Source organism: Ictidomys tridecemlineatus, chromosome 15, assembly GCF_052094955.1.
Source record: "Ictidomys tridecemlineatus isolate mIctTri1 chromosome 15, mIctTri1.hap1, whole genome shotgun sequence".
In the NCBI taxonomy this organism is placed as follows: Eukaryota; Metazoa; Chordata; class Mammalia; order Rodentia; family Sciuridae; genus Ictidomys; species Ictidomys tridecemlineatus.
In genome coordinates, this window is record NC_135491.1 from 48,197,247 (window position 1) to 48,221,490 (window position 24,244).

Below are 24,244 nucleotides of genomic sequence, written 5' to 3' on the forward strand. Positions count from 1 at the left end.
CTTTAATTGTTTTTTTTTTTTCATTATTTGATCATAACCCTGAATCACAACACCTCAGGGACACTGTTAGAGTACAGGAAGATTATAAGAATATTATTATCATGATATGATTTTTATCAGAAGCTGGAATAAGCTGCCCAGCTTTCCTACCACCATCAGTGCTGGGCATTGAAACCAGGCCTCAAATGTGCTAAGCAGGTGCTCAGTCACTTTGCTGCATGCCCAGCCCATGCTGCCCAGCCTTACACTTAATAATGCAAGAGACTTCATTGGAAGCTAATTTTACCTCTAAACTACTTTCCTGTTGAAAATATCAACTAAGTCAACTTCAAAGTGACATAATAAAGCCATGGTTGCATTTCTCAATCTAAACTGATCAAGAATTACTCTGTATTATAAAAACTAATGTTTGCATTCTTACATAAAACACAAAAGCTTACTGGTTGGGTGAGAATATTTCCTTTTCTGGCTATGTGGAAATTAGATTTTTTATATGAAATTAAAATTTTCCTTCACTGACATTAAACAAAAATCCCTATCCAAATATAATAAATTATTTAATTCACAATAAATGACTGAATGAATGAATGAGCTATTTACCACAAAATTGTGAAGGACCAAGATCCTCCAATACAGCCATTCTATCACAATAAATACAAACTTCAAACAGTGATATCTTATTGAGATTTGAGGGAAGGACATCTTGCAAGACCGATTTATGCGAATACCAAGACTTGTCATTGTATCAGCAAGCATCAGCATCCTCATCAGTTCACAAGAAATAGTTACAAAATACTTTCAGAAATTCATTTTACCTAACCAGCGCAACATGGGAATGGAGGCCAGGAATTCTAATATTATTATCCATTTTACATCTTAGGAAGCAGAGATTCAGAGTAGGGAAGTGACTTGCCCAAAGTCATCAAACCGGTCAGTGGCAAAGCTGGGACTAAACGCTGTATCTTTTGCCAGATCTCATCTTCTTTCCACTGCATTCCCTACTTTTCTAAGCAGGCATGTCAGAGGCAGGGTAGGGCATTCTACAGGAAGTCAGAATGAGAGAAAGAAAGGGAAGGCAACCGGGAAATAGTGGAGAAGGGGACTATGACAGGAGGAGGTGTTTTATTAGGAAGTGAGTTAGGACTGCTCTCAATCACCCCAAATGTCCCTTAAGTGGCACCGGTGATCACAAGTTACCCTGTCCCTGGGCCTACAACTTCTGCTATTTTATTAGTCCACTATCATGTTGCAGAAATTAATGTCCAAAAGAAATATAAGCATTTTTCCAGTTTGAGGTTCTGACAGCTGAATTTAGCCCCGCCCACAGAGGCTGTGGCCCCACTGTCTCGCTTACACTGAATGCCTCGGGGTTTGAAGATACGGTGAGGTGTGGGGCGGTGAAGAGGTTTGCGATGGGGGGCGTTGTTAAGGTTGGGCCAAGGGGAGGGGTAGCCTGCGGTGGAGCTGTGGTTGGGGGATGTGGGTTTTGTGGCTGAGCTCGATGGTGAGGTAGGAAACCAGGATCAGAGCAGATAGTCAGGGTGGAGTTCACATGCCCTGCTGAGAGCACCTGAGAAAGACCGAGGAGGGTGTGAGGCTGGGTGGTCTCGGGGTCTCAAGGATGTAGGGAGGCCCCTCTTGAACGTTAGTGATTGGATGCTTCCTTAAGTCCCGCCTCCCTGGACCCCCTCTTCCTCAAGCCCCGCCCACAGCGCCAGGCACGCGCCTGAAGAGCGGGGAGGGGGACAAGGCTGGAGCAGGGGGGAGGGGGAGAGGTGAGACTCGTGCACGCGCTCCACTCGCTGAGGGTGCGCGAGCAGCGCGCTCCCGCCACCCGCGTCGCCATCTTTTTCCCCCTCCGTCCGTCTGTCTGCCGTTGGCTTTGTCCGTCTGCAGCACCGCCCCTCGGCTCCCCGCCACCGGTTCGGCTCGAAGCCGCCCTCGCCCCGCCGAGGCCGGGTCCTGGAGAGCCCGGGCCCAGCTGGCCGGAGCTGCGGCCCGGGGCCCATTGTCCGGCGGTCCGTCTGTCCGGAGGCGGGGCCCAGGGACCCTGAGCGCAGCCGAGCGCCGACGCGCCGGGTAAAGAGGCCCCCGCGTCCTTCCTCGGGGCCCGGCCGAGGATGCAGGGACTCCTCGCTCACTGTGGGCCGCTGGCTGTCGGTCCTTTTGTCTGTCTGCGTCTGGGGAGGGGGTCGGGGGCTCCTTGTGGCCTGAGGGGCGGGAGCAGCAGGGCTCACCCCTCCCCTTGGTCCAGCAGCCCTCCCGGCGGCCCCACCCCGGCAGTTCCTCTTTCTGTCCCTCAGCGGTCCCCGGCGCGGGGTCGTCCGCGCCACCACCCTCCCTGCCAGGGCCCCCGGTCAGCCTGCGGCGGGTGCCAGGCCGCGTTCCGGCCGGGTACAACCGGGGCGGCCCCGGCGTCTGACAGGCTTGGGTGGAGCTGGGGGAGGGGAGGATAGCGTGGGAGTGCCGACCCGGGGGTGTTAGTGCCCGAGTCTCGGTCCTGCAGAGAGCTTCTAAATTTAGATTTTGGAGCCGACTGTGTTGTCTGAGGGTTTGTCTGAGCCGCTTCAGAAGACCTCTGGCTCTTGTTTGAAATTCCTGGAAATTTACCTGTGCTTGTGCTTGAAAAAGCCGTAGGGAATATCTCAGCTGATCATACACACGCTCCTTATCCGACCCGTGGGGCACCTGGGAACAGCGAAGCAGCTGAGTGAACAGCTTTCTTGCCCTCTCCTTTTTGGCAGATACACGTCACTTGGATTCAGGCGAGTTTACTTTGCTCCGTGGGAACTGCACCAGAGCAGGAGGTGGGAGTGCACCCTCTTTTCTTAAGACTGGCATTGCATCCGTACCCACTCCCTTGTTAAATCTGTGGTGTGCCCTGGAAACTGCAATCTTAACACCTGTGGGAGAGCAGAGACCGTGATAAGGGGAGCTGTCGTACCCTCTGGAAGACACAAAGTCGCTCTAAAGAGGAAAAAAGCTGCTTTCCTTTTAAAATAGAATCCCTTGTAGACCTGAACCTCGGTTTATCTTTCTTCCCATTCCAGTTTCCTTGATGAAGATGTTCTGGCAGCTCTCCATTTATGTTTTGGTTTTAGTTTCAGATTTGGGCTTGGAAATTGAGGCACAGCTGGATGTAAAACGCAATGAATGACCTTTAGAGTAACCTGACAATGGGTTTTTATTAGCTTTTACCTCCTATAAAACACTTGCCTAACCTCTGAGATCTTGCTGTGTGGTCAGGAGTGTCCTTTCAGTGCCGTTTATTTATTTATTTCCATATTTATTTTCAAGAGTCCATGACCCTACAGACCTTTGTTGGTGGATGTTTTTGTTATTGTAGCTTTGTTTTGTTTTATGAGAGGGGAGAGCATTTGCTTATTTTCCCTCCATCCCTCAGGTGTAAAGTCCCATGGGGGTACCATCTGGTCAGTTCCCCATTAGGCCACTAGGAGGACTGTGAGAGGCAGTGGACACTATTTAAATATGCAGATGCTCATCTCTTGCACCTTGTAGCTTTTGTATTGAACTGTTGTCTTGGGAAGATTATCTGAATTGAGCCAGATTCAATTTATTTGGCATTCCTTCAGAAGAGACCTTATTACCTTTATCTCACAATTTCAATTTCTGATCTTGATGGGGGAGAAAATATAGATTAGTCAGGATTCCATTTTTTTGTTTATACAATACAGGCATCTATTTTAGAAAGATTAACAGACAACCTGCATTTCATTTAACTCTCCTCTTTGTGATTCCAGAGACATAAAGGAAAAGATCTGAAGTGATATTCATTCATTGTTTCCATGAATAACTAACTACTTGATTAGAAATGATATATACAAAACTAAGAGAACACATATTATTAGTAGTAGATATCAGCATACTACCCTCTAAATAATTATAATTGGTTTTTATTGTATACATTTGGAGTTTTTCTTTTTTTTTTAATTAAAGGTCTGAAAAAGAACTGTGTTTGATATGCAGATATGATAGAAGACTGCCTGAAAGCTGCTTCCTTTGCCACTTCCTGTGGAGGCCTGTCTTTGCCATTTGCGGTTTCTTTCTTTTGGTAAGGGGAGGCAGGATCTGATTACAGGTTTGAGGTCCTTTCTCACTATGTAGAAGAATTAGTTGGCATAACATGAGGCAGGTCTTCATTAACTGGAGTGCTAAGGACAGCTAGTAGTAGTCTCTCATCATTCCTCTAAAGACAATAAAGTACAATTCTATATTTTTATGTAAGAGTACAATTTGAGAAGGCAGGCACTGAAAGAAAACTTGGGTGACCAGATCCATATTCGTGTCTTTGGTAGGAAAGATAATTTTTTAAAATATCATTTATTCACTCTTTCAAAGAAAATGTCATAGCTTCTGCTACTAATCCATTTAGATTCTCTACAATGCATATACTGGGCCAGTCTTTCTTGTAGTAAACCAGGATCTTCCTGAATTAAGTATCTGTCCCTTTCCATATAAGCAGGGCAGATGCATGTCTTTGCAGCACTTCTTACCAAGGGAGCTTTTCTGTGTTCCTCCCACTGGTCTCTGCTACACAGAGCAGAAATTGAAAAAGGCGCTAAGGTTAAAGCTTTGCCCACCTCTCCAGAACATGGGAGCAGGACCAGATTTGGGTTCCACATTGGGAAATTGAATCAGTACTCAGCAATGTGGGTGGCATTTGGCTCTTCTGGTAAGAGCCAGTCTTTAGCATTGGAAGTTTGATTTGCTTTAGTGTCCTGTCATCCATGGTGCTCAGCACTGTCCTGTATCACTAAGTACAGGCTCTTTTTCTCATGTTTTCATTGAGACTTTTCTGTCTCACAGGGATATGATGCTTTTGTTACCTCTAGGCAAGATAACTTCTCTTTTGGGGGGTAGGGTGTACCAGGGATTGAGCTCGGGGCACTCAATCACTAAATCACATCCCCAGCCCTGTTTTGTATTTTATTTAGAGACAGGGTCTCACTGAGTTGCTTAATGCTTTGTCATTGCTGAGGCTGGCTTTGAACTCTCCATTCTCCTGTCTCAGCCTCCTGAGCTGCTGGATTACAGGTGTGCACCACCATACCCGGCTTGCAAGATAACTTTAAAAAAAAAAGAAAAAAATGTCTAGAGGCTCCCATTCATGCAGATTGCAGGACTTGACTTCCAGTGGGCATGTGACAAATGAGCTGCCACACTGGCTTCTTTTGCTTCCTCTCACATCCATAGGACTTATCCTTTTGAGCTTACAATACTTCTAACCTTTTTGCCTGAATTTTGCATCCTTTTCTCTCCTGTGATCATGATCACTTAACAGGATTCTGAATTCCACAGATGGATTTAGAATAAATCTAAATAAAATTTAGTAAAATTCTCTAAGTCATCTGAGGGAATCTCCTCTTAAATTTCTTGGACCTTGACATTATGGTGGACCTTGATATTATGGTAGAGATTTATTCACTTCTCTCTTTCATTAGTTCAATTATTTATTGTGATGGGTGAGCTTTATATGCTTAGGAACTACTTTTAAAAGTCTTTTTGTCTTTTAATTTTGTATATTTTTTGAAAACAAAGATGACATGTGCTAACAATATCTTTTTTTATTATAGCTTAGCAGCTGGCAAGGAGGAAGTATTATATCCAGTCGTGAAACTGGGAAAGGCCAGAGCTCTTGGATTAGGGAAACATGTCCCGTCGGAAACAGACAAATCCAAATAAAGTTCACTGTGAGTATTGGGCTTTGTATTCCAGAATTTGGGGATGTTGAAGGAGGGAATGAAAGAGTAATCTGAATTTAGGGAGAGCAGCTCACACTAATTAGTTAAGAAAGGGTTAAAGGTTTTGGATATATGGATTTAAAATATGTCATGGGTTGGGGCTGTAGCTCAGTGGCAGAGTGATTACCTAGCATGTGTGAAGCACTGGGTTTGATCCTCAGCACTACATTAAAATAAAGAAATAAAATAAAGTCATACTGTTCATCCACAACTACAAAAACATTTTTTTTTTTTTAAATATGTCAGGTTAGTGGATGAGATGTTAGAAACTTACTTGGGGTATATGTGTTTGATTTATCCTTAGCATTAACATTAATAAATAGTTATAGGATATAGATGTTAGGATTGTAAAACAAAATAAACTGTAATGTAGCCTCTTATACATATACACATAATATAAAAATACAACATTAGTATAGGTTAAATACCATATGTACTATACAAGTTAAGAGAAGGGATGTTAAGAGAATTCTGTTGACTAAAATAGCAAGGAGGCCCTAGACCATGAACTTAAACTGGGCCTTAGAGGGAGAAAATAGGTTGAAAAAGAGAAAGGGAAAATTGGGTAGGGAGAATGATGTGAGTAAAGATACAAGAAGGAATGCACATGATGTATTCAGAGGATAAGGAGACTTTTCATAAAGCAGAAGCTTCTTTTGTCCAGAAGTCAGAGGACATGAAGTTAGAGATGTTTGCATTGGGGAGGTCTGAACATGAGACCAAGTTCAGACTTCATTCTGTGGACCATCAGAAGTTACCAAGGGTTTTTAAACAGGGAGAGTATAGAGTGACATTTAGAGTGCAATGTTTTGATAGTATGAAGTAGTGCGTGGGATGGATCACATGAGGGAGAGATTAAAAACAGGAAGACCAGGCATGTGCAATGGCTTTGTGTTGTTTCTCAACAGTTTCATATGTATACTATATGTAACATTAGATTGTAAACTTCTGGAGAGCTGGGACTGTATGCCATGTGTGTCCCTCTGCCATATGTATCTCGTATTTCTAGCACTGCTCATAAAGAATGTTCAGAAAGTGCCTTATTAATATCTATGTACATTTTGGATAATTAGCCATTTTTCTGTAATGTAGGGGGATAAGCATTCTCACTCAAATTATCATATAAGAAACAGATTAAGGAGGACTGATTGAGTAAAGTATAACAACATCTGAAAAGAATTCAGAGGTAAAAAATATGAAAGATTTTAAGACAAAACAAGCCCCAAAAAAGAACTAAAAGTAATTAAAGACATTATATGTCAGGCACTATGTACTTATCTTTCTGGGTAGTTTCAAGAGTAGGAGAGAAAATAGTTGAACAGAGGAATTAAGATGGCTTTGACATATTAATGACATTAGGGTAGCAAACCTCTCTACATGATCATTCTTCTATTTAAGTCCTGGGAAAGTTGTATAAAATGTAATCAGTTGCATGCTTCCAGAAGTGTATTTTGAAATAAGTAGATGTGCTTGGCTGCTAATGTGAAGGTGAATGGTTTAGGAACAATATAGAATTTGCTGCTAAAATAGTAAGATGCAGTGTACTGAATGTGAGGATGGTCAAGGGAGATAACCTGAAGTGTCTATAGGATAGGTCATTCACAACAGGCTCAGGAGGTTTGCCTTCTCTCTGGTTGAAGATGAGTATTGATAAGACACATAGACCACAAGTCAGGGCAGGTAGGTTACCCTTAGTGGAGATATGGGTTTCCAAGTAAGGCAATTGTAGGATTGAATGTTCACCCATAAAACTTACGTGTCTAAAGACACTGCTTACTCCTTTTTTTTTTTTTTTTTGAGGTACCTAGGGCCTTGCACATGCTAAGTAAACACTCTACCAATGAGCTATATCCCCAGCTCTTTTAATTTTATTTATTTATCTGTTTGTTTCTTTATTTTGATGCTGGAGATCAAACCCATGGCCTTGTGCATGCGAGGCAAGCACTCTACCAACTGAACTATATGCCCAGCCCTACTCCAGCCCTTTTTATTTTGAGATAGGATCTCATGAAGTTGCCTATGCTGTCCTCAAACTTGTGATCCTCCTGCTTCAGCCTCCTGAGTAGCTGAAATTCCAGGCATATGCCACTATGCCCAGCCTAAGCCAGAAAGACTTCTTAGATTTGAGGAAAAATAGCTGGTGGAATGATGGCAGGATTATAGTAAGGACAGGGGAGCTAGCAAAGACTTTTGTGGCCTATGTCTGTGTCCATGTACTATATATCCATCAATTGTATCTCTTTCCATGATAGTTAATTAAAACTGAGATAAGCTGATACTTTTATTGGAGTTGAAAAATAGATTGTCCAATAAGCCAGGGAGGAGGGGATAGTATCACATGTCTATAGGTGCAGAAACACAGCTACCAGAGTCAAGCAAGTGAACATTATACTGTTTGTGGAGTGAATGGGACTTTGCAGGTTCTTCAATGGTGAATATTAAAAGGGCCTTTACTGTGGGGCTGTGAACATAAACATTCAGCTGCAATTAAACGCCCCAGGAAGGGGCTGTTTTCAGTGATACATTTAGGCAGGGAGCTGGGAGGGCTTTTCAGGTGATTGACTTAGCTTGACCAAAGAAGACAAGAAACTGAGATTTGCTGGTTTCCTAAGATCTTCTGTTTACTTATTATTTTAGGGACTAAAGCTAACCCTAACCTTTTTAATAGATCACCTTCTCATTGGCCATAACAATAATGGCAAACAGACTTGAGTCTCCTATCACCTTGTGAAATGGAACCAGTCATATTTATCGAACTTAATGATGCTTGTTTATTTAAAGTAAATGGAATGGACTCAAGGTCTGGGAGACAGGAAATTCTGCAGAAGCTTTGCTTAAATGTCAAAGCCAATCAGCACTTGAGCAGAGTAATGGCTGAGCTTCATTACATCTGCTTTCTGGAAAAAAGTTATGTGGCATGAAGCTAAAACACGCCTAAAGGGATATATTAAGAATCCCACTGCCGTAGCCCAGCAACATTTGTCAGATCCACTTTAGAAGCCAATGAACAGGCTGCTTTGGCACTCCCTTGGTTTTCTTTAGGACTGTTTTTATATCTAAATTACTGGCATGATCCTTCCCCAGAAACATCCAGACAGATTTGTGTTTAGCCTACTTGCTTCAATAATAGAGGCCAATGCAAAGCTTTTGGAATAAAAGCCCAGAATTATTAGTTATGGAGAAACTACTGATGGCTTAAAAGATCTATTTATATCTTTCCCCCTATTTCCTTCCCATCTCACCTCCTTCTGAGAACAAATTTCTGTTCACTGTTTCTAGAGAGGTTGAAAATATAGTCCCTTAACACTCACATTTAGTGTGTTTGATCCAAGCAAACCACTAAGTAAAGGAAAATTTCTTTTATTTAAGAAACTTTTGCTTTCAGATTACAAGATGCATCAGAGACTAGAAACCTTTAACTTCAATTGAAAGCTTTTCACAGAGAAGGAAGAATAAAAGGCTTTAAGGTCTTTTCTAAAAAGCACAGCTTGTTTTGTCTTCCTTTCATTCTGTAAGCATTCTTGTGTGGTAATGGCTATGTTCCCAACGTGATAACTTTGGTATTTATACACAATGGAATACTACTAAGCATTAAAAGAGAATAAAATCATGGCATTTGCAGGTAAATAGATGAAGTTGGAAAATATAATGCTAAGTGAAGAAAGCCAATCCCCAAAAAACAAAGGCCAAATGTTTTCTGGGTTACAAATAAGACTGTCATCTAGAAATGGACTCCTAAGCTCCTCACTCCCAGGACTAGCTCCTTTTCTCTGAAGCTGACATTTGCTCTCTTAGAGAATATGTTTTAGCTGCTTTACTTAATTTCAGTCAGCCTGAAATTTCATTTTTAAAAATTGTACCAAGGACCTAATCAATAAATGGGCCAAGGAACTGAACAGATACTTCTCGGAAGAGGATATACAATCAATCAACAAATATATGAAAAAAATGTTCAGCATCTCTAGCAATTAGAGAAATGCAAATCAAAACTACTCTAAGATTTCATCTCACTCCATTAAGAATACAAACAACAATAAGTGTTGGTGAAGATGTGCTGAAAAAGGCACACTCATACATTGCTGGTGGGACTGCAAATTGGTGCAGCCAATATGGAAAGCAGTATGGAAATTTCTTGGAAAGCTGGGAATGGAACCACCATTTGACCCAGCTATCCCACTCCTCAGTTTATACCCAAAAGACTTAAAAACAGCATACTACAGGGACACAGCCATATCAGTATTTGTAGGAGCACAGTTCACAATGGCTAAATCATGGAACCAACCTAGATGTCTTTCAGTAGATGAATGGATAGGGAAACTTTGGTATATATACACAATGGAACATTACTCAGCATTAAAAGAGAATAAAATCATGGCATTTTCAGGTAAATGGATGAAATTGAAAAAATATATTGCTAAATGAAGTTAGCCAAACAAAGGCCAATTGTTTTCTTTGATATGAGGATGCAGACACATAATGGCAACTGGGAGTGGGGAGCTTGGGAGAAATGAAGGAACTTTAGTTAGGGCAAAGGGGAGGGAGGGGACAGGAGGGGGCAAACCAGTAGGAATGATGGTGGAATGAGTTAGACATCATTATCCTAAGTACATGTATAGGACACAAATGGTGTGAAAATATTTGTGTACAACAGTGTCTTGATTGTGCTCTATATGTGTAATATGAAATGAATTTTGCATTCTGCCATCATGTATAACATATTAGAATACCAAGGACCCAAGAAAGAGAATTATAAAATATTTTTCCTTTCTAATGATTTCATCTCAGTCTTCTTGCCTCAAAAGTGGCAAGAAGCCACTTTGTTCTCCAAAGTGGGTTGCATGGCCTCTTTTTTATCTGGTCTCCAGAACCTTAGCCAAATCCAAAACAAACAGTATTTTGATTTCATATCAAAGAAAAAGGGAGATTTTTATTTGCTTTTTATTATGGAACCCAAATATTAACAGGCAAATAAATACCCACATTTAATAAGATGGTTGCTCTACATTAATATCTAGAAACCAGTGGATATTTTTTTAACTTACTCCAACAGTTTCAAGAATGAAAAAATAATTATATATTATAAAATCAGACAACTCTATAACACTTGTTAATCACTAATATCTCTATGGGTCACATTGTACTTGAGTTAACAGGACATAGTTTTAGCAAATCTCACTATTTTTTTATGCAAGGATAATTCTAGGGAATCAGAGCCAGAGCTTAGATAAAAGCTACCAGAAGATAATCTATTTAATTTTTTCCAATGATGTGTTTTTAATTTTTTTTAATATTTTACTTTACGGTGATATTTAAAGTAAGAATAACCTTGAGGAATAATAGTAACCTTAGCTTTTTTTCCCAAGTCAATAATAGAATAAAAGTGCAGTGTTTCTTTCCAAATTGCCAAAAAAGAGGGAAAGAATTGATTTATCTCAATTATCCTAGGTGAGATTGCCAACAGGAGCCTTAGATGGGGAAATTGTACTGAATAGACTCCTCTCTGATGTATGAAGGCTTAAATATTTAGACAACATCAGTAGGCAAAAATAAATTTTGAGTTCATGTTGATAAAGAGTAGCTGAATTCATGACTCCTGAAAAGTACATATCCTTTTAGATATCTTTCTACTCATCCAATGGTAATTCTCTACTGTGAAAGTGAGAAAATGTATTGTTCATTCTTTTTTTTAATATTCATTTTTAATTGTAGTTTGACACAATACCTTTATTTTATTTATTTTTATGTGGTGATAAGAATTGAACCCAGAGCCTCGCACGTGTTAGATAAGCGCTCCACCGATGAGCTACAACCCCAGCTCCGTATTATTTATTCTTTGCTTTTTTTTTAAATACTGAGAATTGAACCCGTGGTCTTATACAGACTAGGCAAGTGCTGTACCACTAATCTACATCCCCAGCTCTTTTTAATTTTATTTTGAGATAAAAGTTGCCCATGCTGGCCTTGAACTTGTGATCCTCCTGCCTCAACTCCAGAGTAGCTAGGAATTACAGGCAAGTGCCACCATGCCCAGCCATTCTTAGCATTTTATAAACCTACTGATTTCTGACTAGGTTTCTTTAGTGACCAGAAGTATCACTGATAAGAAATGTTTGCCCTTGATAATTATATGCCTCGTACATAACTTATTCCATAGTACCATATCTGCTCATGGTCCCTAGATCTAAAAGCATGCCAGAATTCAGTGACTGCCAGTTGGCCAAGGTCTTGTGGTTTCAGTAAAACTAACATGGAGAAATTAAATGTTTCACTTTTGCAAAGAGGGAAGAGGAAACACTCTAATACAGAACTCATTTTGTCTTTCTCTAACAGTGAATTATATTCGGTGTGTCACCTTAGATTTGGTGAAGGTGAACTTAAAGCAACTTATTTTTTTCCTTACTTGAGCAATGTGTAGCTACAAGTACACTTTAACACTATCCACCTCCATTCCCACCCACAGGATGAGTCATAATTGCCATAATGTCGGTTACTCTAATCCATGCATGGTAAGTCAATGTGGTATCAGAACCATCATTTTTCCTTTCTCATATACTGGTCCTAAAAACATTATTTTGACATTTGAGTTGTATGTATTAATTTCTCATGGTATGAAGATAACATCAATACTAGGATCAGAGCCACACATAGACCAGTGTTTGTTTTCAGTAAAACCACTTTGATGAACCTTCTAACCTTGAACTTAATATCTTTACTAGAAAGCAGTTTAAAAAATATGGACATTAGGGATGGAACATGTGCTTAACATGAGCAAAGCCTTGGGTTCACTCCATCAAAAAAAAGGGACATTAGAGAGGAACAGAGAAGGTTTTTTCCTGACCATCACTACCTTACTCCCTACCCCTACCCCATGCCGAGAATATTGAACATAGGGCCTTGCACCATTCTAAGCACAGATCTGGGTTTGAATACTTGATTTCACTATAGACCTTTGTTTTCTCCTTAGTAAAATATAGATAGTAGTCATGGATGGGATGTGGCTCAGTGGTAGATGCTCCTGGGTTCAGTCTCTGGTGCAAAATATTATTATTATTATTATTATTATTAATATAAAAATGTAATGTTAAAAATAAGAATATATGGGGCTGGGGTTATGGTTCAGCAGTAGAGCACTCCCCTCACACTTGTGAGGCCCTGGGTTCAATCCTCAGCACCACATAAAAATAAATAAAGGTATTGTGTCCAACTACAACTAAAAAATAAATATTAAAAAAATGAATATATATTACATATATATTATATGTATAATATATGTAGTAATACCTGCCACACAGCCTGTAACATAGAGCTACCACATAGCATGTAAAATAGAGTCTGGAACTAACAAATGTCAAATAGTCACTATAATTGCTGTTCAGTTCTTATTCTTACTCAAGAATATTTGCTGAATTAAAGACAAAATACATCACATGAAGCCTGCCCCACATCATTCTTTTCACTATCCAAGAACTAGTAGCACACATCAACTCACTAGTTTCTTCCTTTCACATTATTGTATTGTCTCAGAGCTGAGTCTATTTATTTTTCTTTCTCTCTTTAGTAAGAAAGAGCATGGTTTATTGTCACAGGTTTCACTTGTCACAGGTTTCACTCAGGCTTTCTATTATTCCCTCTTGCTGCTGAGGAGTAGGGACAGTAGGGACAGTAGTTTCCATCTGAGATAATGGAAACCTAGGAAAACCCAATGCTCTATTCTCCTTATGCCTGGTCTCCTGGAAATCAAAGAATGTGAAATATTAACCTCTTCAGTAAGTACATGGATCCCAGACAGAGTTCATCAGAAGGAAATGCAAAATCAAGGAAAGGTCCAGGGATTAGGGGTACTGCATACCAAAAAAAAACCATCCTAACCGCATTGGCCCAAGAAGACTAGATAAATATTATTTGTTATAAATCAGTTGGCATGTTTCAGGAAGTTTTTCTTCAGCAGAAATTAGTTCATATGTTGTTTTTCTCCTTCTTGTCCATTATTCAGTCAGTTGATTTTCTCATGGCAATTCTGATAGGCATTAGAAAGTCAAGAAAGAATTTATAGAACATGTGTTGGAAGGAGAGTGACTGAAAGATGTGATTAGAGAAATTTAATAAGAAGAATTATTTGAAGCACTTGATTATAGTCCAAGGTAGACACTGAGTGAGGACTATAATGCAAGTAATTTAAGGTGTAGAGATTTTACCCAGATTTACTGCCCTATTTTCATCCCATCATTTTGCTTCTTTTGCTTCTATCTTCCCAATCTGATGGAAGGTTGTAAATGGAATTGAGATTCTGCAGTTAATTTATAAAATACCAATTGATCACCTTTTGAAGAGTCAAGAATAGGGGATTTAAGAAAAGTAAGCAATGCTTTCTAGAGCATCTGGCTTACTGCCCAGGAAGAACAGCTGTGCCCAGAAGCTGTTGGAGGCAGCAAGCTGACTTGGAGATGAATGACCCCACCACAGGGTACCTGCCTGTCTCCTATCTTTGAATGGTCTGACCTTCCAACCAGCTTGCCTGGGGATGTGCTGCCCAGCTGGTGGCCTGACTATTTTTCCTTGTGACCACCAGGGGATCAAGTATTTGCTGGGCTAGAAGAGCAAGCCCGCCAGGCGATGATGAAAACTGATTTTCCTGGAGACCTTGGCAGTCAGCGACAAGCTATCCAACAACTAAGAGATCAGGACTCCAGTAGCAGTGAGTTCTGCACCTTCTGGTAATGACTCAGGGCAATGGGAGAAGAATTATCAGAGTGTGTGTGCTCTGGGGATTATGCATGGGGGTTGGGAGGAAGATACACAGAAGGAGATATGTGGATCCTCAGTGTCCCTACAAGGGTTCTAAGATGTATGAGCATATGCTTATTCAGAGAAAGAGGACAGATTTGGCATTATATTTATTTTTAACTCTTGGACTACAGTACTTGGCACAGGCCATAGCCATACACAGATAGGTTTGTGATGGTTGTGATAGAGACATAGGAATTATTAGTGTTCAAGTAGTTCCTAGGTTAAGTCAAATGAAAATAAAAAAATCCCTGTCTCCAAAGATCTATTTATTTATAATTAATAAAACATAAGTGTGGCATTGATGAATTTTTGCTTGAGGTTCCAGTTTTAATGTTTTATAGGTTTGTTTAGTAATGGGATTATGCAACACATAAAATGCTGAAGTCCAGATCTTCCTATACCAAAGCTCTTGGTAGATCTCTGTGGTTAGGAGATGGAAAAGATAGGCTCTCACAAGTTGAGCCTCATGGTTTGTTCATAGCCTGCCTGAACAGACACATTTTGAGATGCGTTATTTCCTAGGAAGATTTCCATACTGTCCTGATCTCATCCACTAGATATTGGTCATTTGTAAATATCAATTCAGAGAAACATTTCTGATTTCTCTCCATTTGAGACTAGGGAGAATAAAGAGGGAGAGAGTTCAGCAACTTGTAGGAACTACGATTTTCCCCAAACTAATCATTAAGCAACAACAACCACAAAAATAATTTAGCAATTAAAAATCACTTATGTATAGAAAAATGAGTCCCAAATTTCCAAAAATCTATGGGACTCACCAGTTTCCCAAGTAACAGGTAAGAATAACAACATCTACCAGAATCTAATAGGTCTCCACTGTGGAAAACTTGCACCATCCCTGTAGGCAACACACCTTTCCTTTTTCTTTCTTTCTTTCTTTTTTTTAATCTTTCTGGTAGACTATTTAGATAATGGATAAATTACAAAAATGTATTTGATACAACATTGCCTTAGACTAAGCCTACAAGTATTCAAAGTACCAAGTAGGAAGCTGGTGAGAAAATATAGTATGATTTAAACTGCCTTTCCAGGGTCAGATATAGTCCACCAACTGATGGTGTATCTAACACAACATATGTAACTACTAGCAGATGAACTGGTTAAATCTTCCCATGAAGAAAGGAAATGGAGGGGCTGGGAATGTGGCTCAAGCGGTAGCGCGCTCGCCTGGCATGCGTGCGGCCCGGGTTCGATCCTCAGCACCACATACAAAGATGTTGTGTCCGCCAATAACTAAAATAAATAAAAAAAATTAAAAAAAAAAAAAAGAAAGGAAATGGAATTGGCATTGCCCAGACAATGGTGGATTTAGAAATTATGTAAGGGATATTAGAAGACAAGTAGTACTGTTAGCAAGGAAATTTGAGTCTCACTGCAGATGCAGAGAGCCTAGTGTATTTCTCTCTCCTCACATCAGGCCCAGGAGTCTGAGATCTGTGGGATTGGGTGAGGGCTAGAGTTTGATAGCTTCTCTAGGCTTGGCTTCCTCTTCCTTGTGACCTTCAAGCCACTACTACTTTTTTTCCTTTTTGAAAAAATTCCATTTGTTTTTGTTTTTTATCATCTTTTTTCTATTTTATAAGTAATAGAGAAAGAAATCAGCTCATATAAATTTTACAGATTACCCAGCCATGGGTGGACCTCTCCACAGCCACATACTGCCTCCAATACTAAAACAGGCTCAATTCTTAATCAAGTCATAAGAAATGGTATTTCATTATAAAGTAAAGGATGGCACATTCCTTCAACTAAATGCATTTAGCTATCCATCAGATAATAATAATAATAATAACCCAACAGAAACATATTATTCAGCTTAGACTGCTGTGTCATTAGTGGAGTAAGAACACAGTGAGTTGGGTACCACCGCACTGCCTGAGGTTGGTTGTTGTGCTGATTTTTCCACTGTAACAAAGAGGCCTTTCCCTACAAAGTGACATCATTTTTAACTAATTTAGTACGGCCCACATACTGACATAAGAGAAAAAAAAAACTTGCTAGTGTTTCTTTAAGTGTGTCTTGGGATTTATTGGGAACAAATGAGTGAGGCTCACAGTAGAATAGTCAGTGACACCATGGAGATACTGTGCAGAGGTTTATGGAGAAAAGTAAGTAATAAAATCAGTGAGAAGTGTTAGTAATCAGAGGTGATGGGTTGTGGGAATGACTCAGTGTGAGGTGGTTGGGGAAGTGTGAATTGAAGTTTCAGATATTTGAGAACCATGCATAAGAAGTATTATTTTTATGACTATTTTCCAATACAGTTTTACCTCAGGTTTTCTCTTTAGTGTACATGTGGCATCATAAATAACAGTGATAGCTGCTTTCCACTTAATCATAATTTTGTATGCAACAAACTTTATTTGTTAACTGATAACAAACTCTACTACAAAAGATCTGAAAATGTTTTCCATTATATTTGTAAGCTCTAGGTGGACAGCAGCTGAGGATGTATTTCTGCAAAAAAATCAGAACAAGTGACCAGTTTATGTGTTCCAGGTGACAGTGAGGGTGATGAAGAGGAGACCACACAAGATGAAGTCTCTTCCCACACATCAGAGGAAGATGGCGGGGTGGTCAAAGTGGAAAAAGAGTTAGAAAATGCAGAGCATCCTGTTGGTGGGAAAGAAGTAGTAGAGCATGAGGCAAGTGAAAATGGCTCCTAAGTCCAGGAAAGCCCTACCCTTATACTTTGCCCTGATGTTTCTCACCCACATGTCACAGTCTTGCCTCTTCCAGTCTCCCGGGCCTTCCTATGTCTCTTCCCTCGTGGCATGGAAGCCCACACCTCCTACACAGTCTTCCTCACACTGGCTTTCCTTCTCTATTTCCACATTCCTGCACCCACATACAGCTCTCTTTTTAGACAGAAGAACCAGAACCACCTTTGCAAAATGGGAAGCTAACTTTCTGAGATGTATTCTGGAGTATGTTTGCAAATTTAAGTCAAATTTAGTGAGGCATCACCTTCTCACTAAGTTGTTTCCTAAAGATTCATAAAAGGGAAGCTAATCCTTTCCCTGCAGAATTTATTTTAGGGAAATAAAATAGATTAGCTCTCAGCCAGGTGTTATGGTGCATGCCTGTAATCCCAGAGACTCAGGAGGCTAAGGCAAAAGGTCAGGGGATGAGGAAAGCCCACTGGGAATTTGGCTCAGTTGTTAAGCACCCCTGGGTTCAATCCCTGCTATGTATGTTTGTATAAATAAATAAATATCAGCTCTCTCTGGGGCAATCCTAGCCTTGTGACAGGGAAAAAAAAAATTGTAAAAAAGGAAGATGCGGGCTGGGGATGTGGCTCAAGCGGTAGCGCACTCGCCTGGCATGCGTGTGGCCCGGGTTCGATCCTCAGCACCACATACCGAAAAGATGTTGTGTCCGCCAAGAACTAAAAAATAAATATAAAAAAAAAAATTCTTAAAAAAAAAAAAGATGCGAGCTTTATGTATTTATTTGTCAGGAGTAGGGATGAAACCCTTGGTGTTCTACTCCTTAGCTATAGTCTCCAGCCTTTTTGGTTTTTATTATGAGATAGGACCTCACTAAATTGTGAGAGGCCTGCCTCTTAATTTATAATCCTCCTGCCTCAGCCTCTCAAGTAGCTGGGATTACAAGCATGCACCACCATCCCTGGCTCAGTGCAATAAAATTTAATTCCTATTCAAACATTATTACTCTTTCCTTTGGCCTATACCAAAAACCTAAGGTTGACCCTTGATATCAGATGGTGTTCCTTTTAACAGGATACCTGTTTTAGAGAGGTGGGACAAGGAAGAGATTAGTGAAGAATCTTCAGGAGTTGCCTCTTTGTTGAATTGCAGGTCACAGAGAATTTGAATTCTGATCCCTTGCTTGAGCTCTGCCAGTGTCCTCTCTGCCAGCTAGACTGTGGAAGTCGGGAACAGCTGATCGCTCACGTGTACCAGGTATGACATGGGGAGCTGTGAGCTCTAGAACCTGAACACTGGTAGCTTGATTATGACGCAGATCCTGCATTGGCCTTTGCCTCTGCTTCCTAAAGGACTTGTAGGTTGTTGCTTCCATCAAGATTCCACTCCAGGGCTGGGGCTGGGGCTCAGCGGTAAAGTACTGGCCTAGCACGTGTGAGGGTTCGATCCTCAGCACCACATAAAAACAAATAAATAAAATAAAGGTATTGTATACAACTAAAAAATAAATATTAAAAAAAAAAAGACTCTAGGCTGGGCATGGTGGTACACACCTGTAATTCCAGCTGCTCAGGAGGCAGAGGCAGGGGGATCTTTTGCTTAATTTTTAAAAGTATTAGCTGAAGTTGGGTGTGGTGTTGCACACCTGTAATCCCAGTGGCTCCAGAGGCTGAGGCAGGAGAATCGCAATTTCAGTTTATCGAGGCACTAAGCAATTGAGTGAGATCCTATCTCTAAAGAAAATTCAGAAGTGGGCTGGAGATGTGGCTCAGTGGTTGAATGCCTGTGAGTTCAATTCCTAGTACCACACACAAAAAAAAAACCCAACTCCATTCCTCAGAATACCTTAGCAAATAAGTGTGATATGTTGAGTAAATATGTTCTTGATTCCTAGACAGACACACTGTGAGAATTAAGTATCCACATTTTTTCTAAATTACTTAGTGCATATATTCAATAATGAAATAGAAGCTAATATCTACTAATTACAAGGACTTTTAAGAAAAAGAAGCCAACATAAATGTTTCTGAAATACCAATGAAAGTTAGTATAAACAAGGGGATAGGAATAATAGACTTGTTTATACCCTGATCCAATTACAGGCCTCCCGTGTCTTGTGATCTCTATTGACAAGAAATCAGTACATAGGGCAGCTGGGTTGTGCCATAAAGACAGTTGGTTTGTGCAAAATGTTTCTCCCAAAGAATGCCTTGAAAAGATTGAGAAGCCAGTTATGGAGCATACCTGTAACCAGGAGGCTGAAACAGGAGGATCACAAGTTTGAGACCAGCCTCAGCAACTTAGCAAGACCTTTAGCAATGTAGTAAGATTCTGTCTCAAAATGAAAAATAAAAAGAACTGGGGATGTAACAGTGGTGAAGTACCCTTGGATTCAATCCCCAATACCAAAAAAAAAAAAAAAACCAAAACAACTTTTTTAAAGATTGAGGAAAGGCAGGATACAAATACCTGTTGTATGCCAATATTCCCAGGTAGCTCCTAGATTTGGATTTTGATCATTCTTTTAAAATGTACTGGGTTTGTAGCTAAGTGGTAGAGCACCTGCCTAGCATTTGTGAGCACTGGACTCAATCCTCAGCAAAATATAAAAAAATAAAAAAATAAAAATAAGGTTTAAAAGGCTGGGGTTGTGGCTCAGTGGTAGAGCGAGTGCTTGCCTAGCATGTGCAAGGCCCTGAGTTTGATCCTCAGCACCACATAAAAATAAATAAATAAATAAAATAAAGATGTTGTGTCCAACTACAACTAAAATATAAATATTTTTTTAAAAAAATAAGGTTTTAATAAAACAAATGTACATGCACAGTGTGAGCAGGGAGACAGAAATTATCCCAAGTGTGAATTCCTCTCAGCCTCTGAAGAGGGATCTGGAACTCTGCTGTTTCTTCAAACCAGCCACATGTTTCAGAATGTGGTCAGAACTCAAGCTAATGTGTACAGCTTGCTGTGTCTTTTTGTTCTTTAAGTTCTTAGCATTGGTAAATGAGTAGATATTGGAGACTTTATAGAAAAGCTGCTATTCATGATTTTTTTTGTATAGAGCTGACTATAGTATATTATCATTGTTTCAAAAAAGGAAAAATTGGACTAGAGTTGTGGCTCAATGGTAGAGTGCTTGCCTAGCACATGTGAGGCACTTGGTTAAATCTTCAGCACCACGTAAAAATAAATAAATAAAATAAAGGTATTATGTCCATCTCCAACTAAAAAAATTAATTAAAAAAAGAAAAGTTGTAATTTATATTTCCTTTCAACCTTATTGTATTTAATTGGCACAGATTTGTTGTATATGTTTTAGAATACAAACCAATTGGGGCTGGGAATATAGCTCAGTTGGTAGAGTGCTTACCTAGCATGGACAAGGCGCTGGGTTCAATCCCCAGCAACATCCAAAAAAAGGAAACAAACGAATTGAGGAAAAACAAAAATTCAAGCTAATTAATCTAAACAGTGATTTGAGTGGCCAAGACCTTTTGAAGGTCAACTAACACAACAGGCTATGACTTTTCCAGGAGTTAAGCTAGAATAGTTCTAAGTCTTTTGTCCTGAGACTAAGGAAAGGAGATGTTTTCCAGAAGTTCTGTGGGTACAGATTTTCCTGAAGGTAGTGCATGATTGACAGATTAAGGCTCTATTTTACAGCACACTGCAGCAGTGGTGAGCGCCAAGAGCTACATGTGTCCCGTCTGTGGACGGGCCCTTAGCTCCCCAGGGTCACTGGGTCGCCACCTCCTAATCCACTCGGAGGACCAACGATCTAACTGTGCTGTGTGTGGAGCCCGTTTCACCAGCCATGCCACTTTTAACAGGTTAGTTGGGCACCTAACCTTGTTGTGCTGGGAGGAAGTTACTGGGTATGGGTTCTACTTTTCCAAGTCAAAACAAAGGCTAGAGATAGGTAATGCAAAAGTGACTGACACATGACATTATGTATTAGATGACCTCAAAGAGAAATGAATTCCAATCCCACCCCACCCACTCCACCCCCACCTTTTCAACTAGAAAGAGATGTAATGAAGTGCAGGAACACTAATGCTAACTTGTGGAGAAAGGGTTTCAGGATGCTGAATAGATTCTCGTGTGAGGACATAGTCTCCACTGGGTCCTAGGAAGACTGGAACTCTGAACACCCTGTCTTCATCCTGTTTGCCTGGTATACAAGACAGAGGCTGCCTTTCTTGCAGGCAGTGCCAAGTGGGAGCTAGTGAGACAGTGGAATGACTGTACCCTGCCATAAAGGAAGCCTCCACCTCCAGGCCCCTTCATTCACACGGTAGGCTTGATCCTGCACAGCTCTTCCCAAACACAGGTATTCCAGCTCCACTTGTAAGGATTCCTTTACTTCTGCTGGGTTGCTGTGGCAGGTGGTTTAATCTCCAATTTCTGGTGGGCTTTAAGACTTGGGAGATGCCCTAGCCCAAAGAGAAGTGGTCTCTTAACCATTCAAACTAACCTCCAGAATTGAACCTGGAGAAACTGGCCTGGAAGGAAAAAAAGTAAGTTAGGGATAGATATCTGAACCTTGCTAAAAGGAAACATTAATCATCCAAAATTTTTACTTTCTAGCGAGAAACTTCCTGAAGTACTTAATATGGAATCCCTACCCCCAGCCCACAGCGAGGGCCCCTCCAGTACTGAGGGGAAGGACATTACCTTTAGTCCTCCAGTGTACCCTGCTGGAATTCTGCTTGTGTGCAACAACTGTGCTGCCTACCGGAAGCTACTGGAAGCCCAGACCCCCAGTGTACGCAAGTGGGCCCTACGGCGACAGAATGAGCCTTTGGAAGTACGGCTGCAGCGGCTAGAACGGGAGCGCACAGCCAAAAAGAGTCGGCGCGACAATGAAACCCCAGAGGAGCGGGAGGTGAGGCGCATGAGGGACCGCGAAGCCAAGCGCCTACAGCGCATGCAGGAGACAGATGAGCAGCGGGCACGCAGGCTGCAGCGAGATCGGGAGGCCATGAGGCTGAAAAGGGCCAATGAAACACCAGAAAAGCGGCAGGCCCGGCTCATCCGAGAGCGGGAGGCTAAGCGACTGAAGAGGAGACTAGAGAAAATGGACATGATGTTGAGAGCTCAGTTTGGCCAGGACCCTTCCGCCATGGCAGCCTTAGCAGCTGAAATGAACTTCTTCCAGCTGCCTGTGAGTGGGGTAGAATTGGACAGCCAGCTTCTGGGCAAGATGGCCTTTGAAGAGCAGAATAGCAGCTCTCTGCACTGAACCACACCCTCCTGCCTGCCCTCCAATCCACCTAAGCCCACAGGGGTCAGTGCTACAGCTACCTGCAAAGCCAGCTTTGCTTTCAGAAGCAGGCCCTGGTTTGTTGTAGGAAGATCTGTGCACCCCATGCATGTGGGAACAGGATGCTGGGGTCAGGAGGGACCCAGCTCAAGGCAGCTCTACACAAGGGAGCAGGCACTCCAGAGAACTTGACTTCCCCAGCCCATTGCAGCAGGCTGGGCTTATGGGACTTAGGGGCCCAGTGCAACCCACGAAGTTGTGAGGGCAAATAAATTAATTTTATCTTTACTGGTTCTTTCCTGCTTTTGTCTGTTTCATTCTAGCCAGTGAAGTGAGGTGGGAAAGAGCTGGGTGGGAGTTCTCAGGCAGTGACTTCTCGTGGCTTGCTAGCAGGGTGCTCTTCAACCTGGGCTACCTAAGCAGAGTTCTCTGAGTTGATAAGAATATGGCACTGAAGAAAGACCCACTGCTGCCTTTGTGAAAATTCATTCCCACAGCCATAATGAAGATAACTATAGTCCCAAGGACTATTTAAACTTAACTTGCCTTTCCAAATTCAAAAGTAGTAGAAGCCTTTCCTCGCAATTGGCATTTTCTAAAGATTATGCAGTACTTTTCTCGGTAATGTAGTTTGTTATACTTAAAAAGTTCTCAAACAGCCATCAACTGCATCTAGGAATATGTTCATGGTAGTGGCTGCAACATTAAGGTCCATAGCACCACAGAACAGGTAATCCATCTTTTTATTTATTTCTCAGTCAAGGTAGGCATAAAATCCATTGAGGAAAAACCAGAATTAAGATGATAGAAGAGTTCAAGTCAACAGTGGCAAAGATTAGAGCTGAATGACGACTCTGGCAGTTTGTGTGGTTGCCAAGCCATGGAAGAGACAAGTGCTGAGGTCATTTCTAAAGTTTCAGTGATGGTACAGAACAAGCACAGAACTTTCCTTAGTCTGCACCAAAGGTTGTGTACAGTTTAGATAATTATAGATCTGGAGGTCCAGAAGGAAGTGCCCTAGTTAATTTGTAGCCAGAAAAATAACTATGCCAGGAATGTGGACCTCTTCCAATATCAAAACAGGGAAACTTAAACTCCTTTCTGACCTCCACAGGTCCAAGGCGAGTTAATAGTATTAAATGTCTGCCCACCAAACTAGAGTTCATTCACACCAGGCATGAAATATTTGTCTTGAAAATTACATTTAAAAGAAAGTAAGTAGTTAATCAATCCAAATGCCTTTCTCTCATAGAGCTCCATGCTGAGGTTCTACTTGGGATGTTTCAAAATGGTTGCACATTCACTATGTGCCAAGGATTACTTTGAGCACTTAAATGGATCATCACATTTAATTTTCAAAACACTCAGTTACTACAAACTCAAGAGTTAGATGCCTGGGTTCAGAACTGCTCTGTAAGGCTGGGAAGGTAGCTCAGAGGTAGAGTGCTTACCTAGCATGTGGGAGGTTATAGGTTAATCCCCAGCAAAAATCAAAACTAAAAAACAAAAGGCTGCTCTGACTTTTATTAGCTGTGTAACTTTGAACAGTTAGTTACTTAACCCCAATGTCTTGGTTCCCCCAGCCACAAAATACAAATAATAGCTGTAAATGATTGTTAATATCAAGTACTTAGGATAGTTTGTGGCACACAGTAAGTGTTCAATAAATGAATATGAATGTTTTATCACTCACTGGTGGCCAGCTTTCTAAGTTAGAAGTAGCTATGATGGGGATGACTTAC

General features: G+C 40.9%; 1 protein-coding gene across 7 annotated transcripts; it reads left to right on the forward strand.

Moving 5' to 3' along the window:
- Window positions 1–1,937: 1,937 nt before the first annotated feature.
- Window positions 1,938–22,790, forward strand: Znf821 (zinc finger protein 821). 7 transcript variants are annotated; one of them, XM_021721714.3, is made up of 9 exons: window positions 1,938–2,079; window positions 2,745–2,807; window positions 3,958–4,072; window positions 5,595–5,711; window positions 14,332–14,457; window positions 17,070–17,215; window positions 18,392–18,496; window positions 20,903–21,069; window positions 21,827–22,790. In XM_021721714.3, exons 4-9 carry the CDS (start codon window positions 5,672–5,674, stop codon window positions 22,479–22,481), a joined length of 1,239 nt encoding a protein of 412 aa, XP_021577389.1. In that variant the 5' UTR covers window positions 1,938–2,079; window positions 2,745–2,807; window positions 3,958–4,072; window positions 5,595–5,671; the 3' UTR covers window positions 22,482–22,790. The 7 variants fall into 7 exon arrangements, with proteins under 7 accessions (XP_021577389.1, XP_021577391.1, XP_077888744.1 ...); XM_021721716.3 differs by having other exon boundaries at window positions 3,988–4,072; XM_078032618.1 differs by lacking the exon at window positions 14,332–14,457.
- Window positions 22,791–24,244: the final 1,454 nt, after the last annotated feature.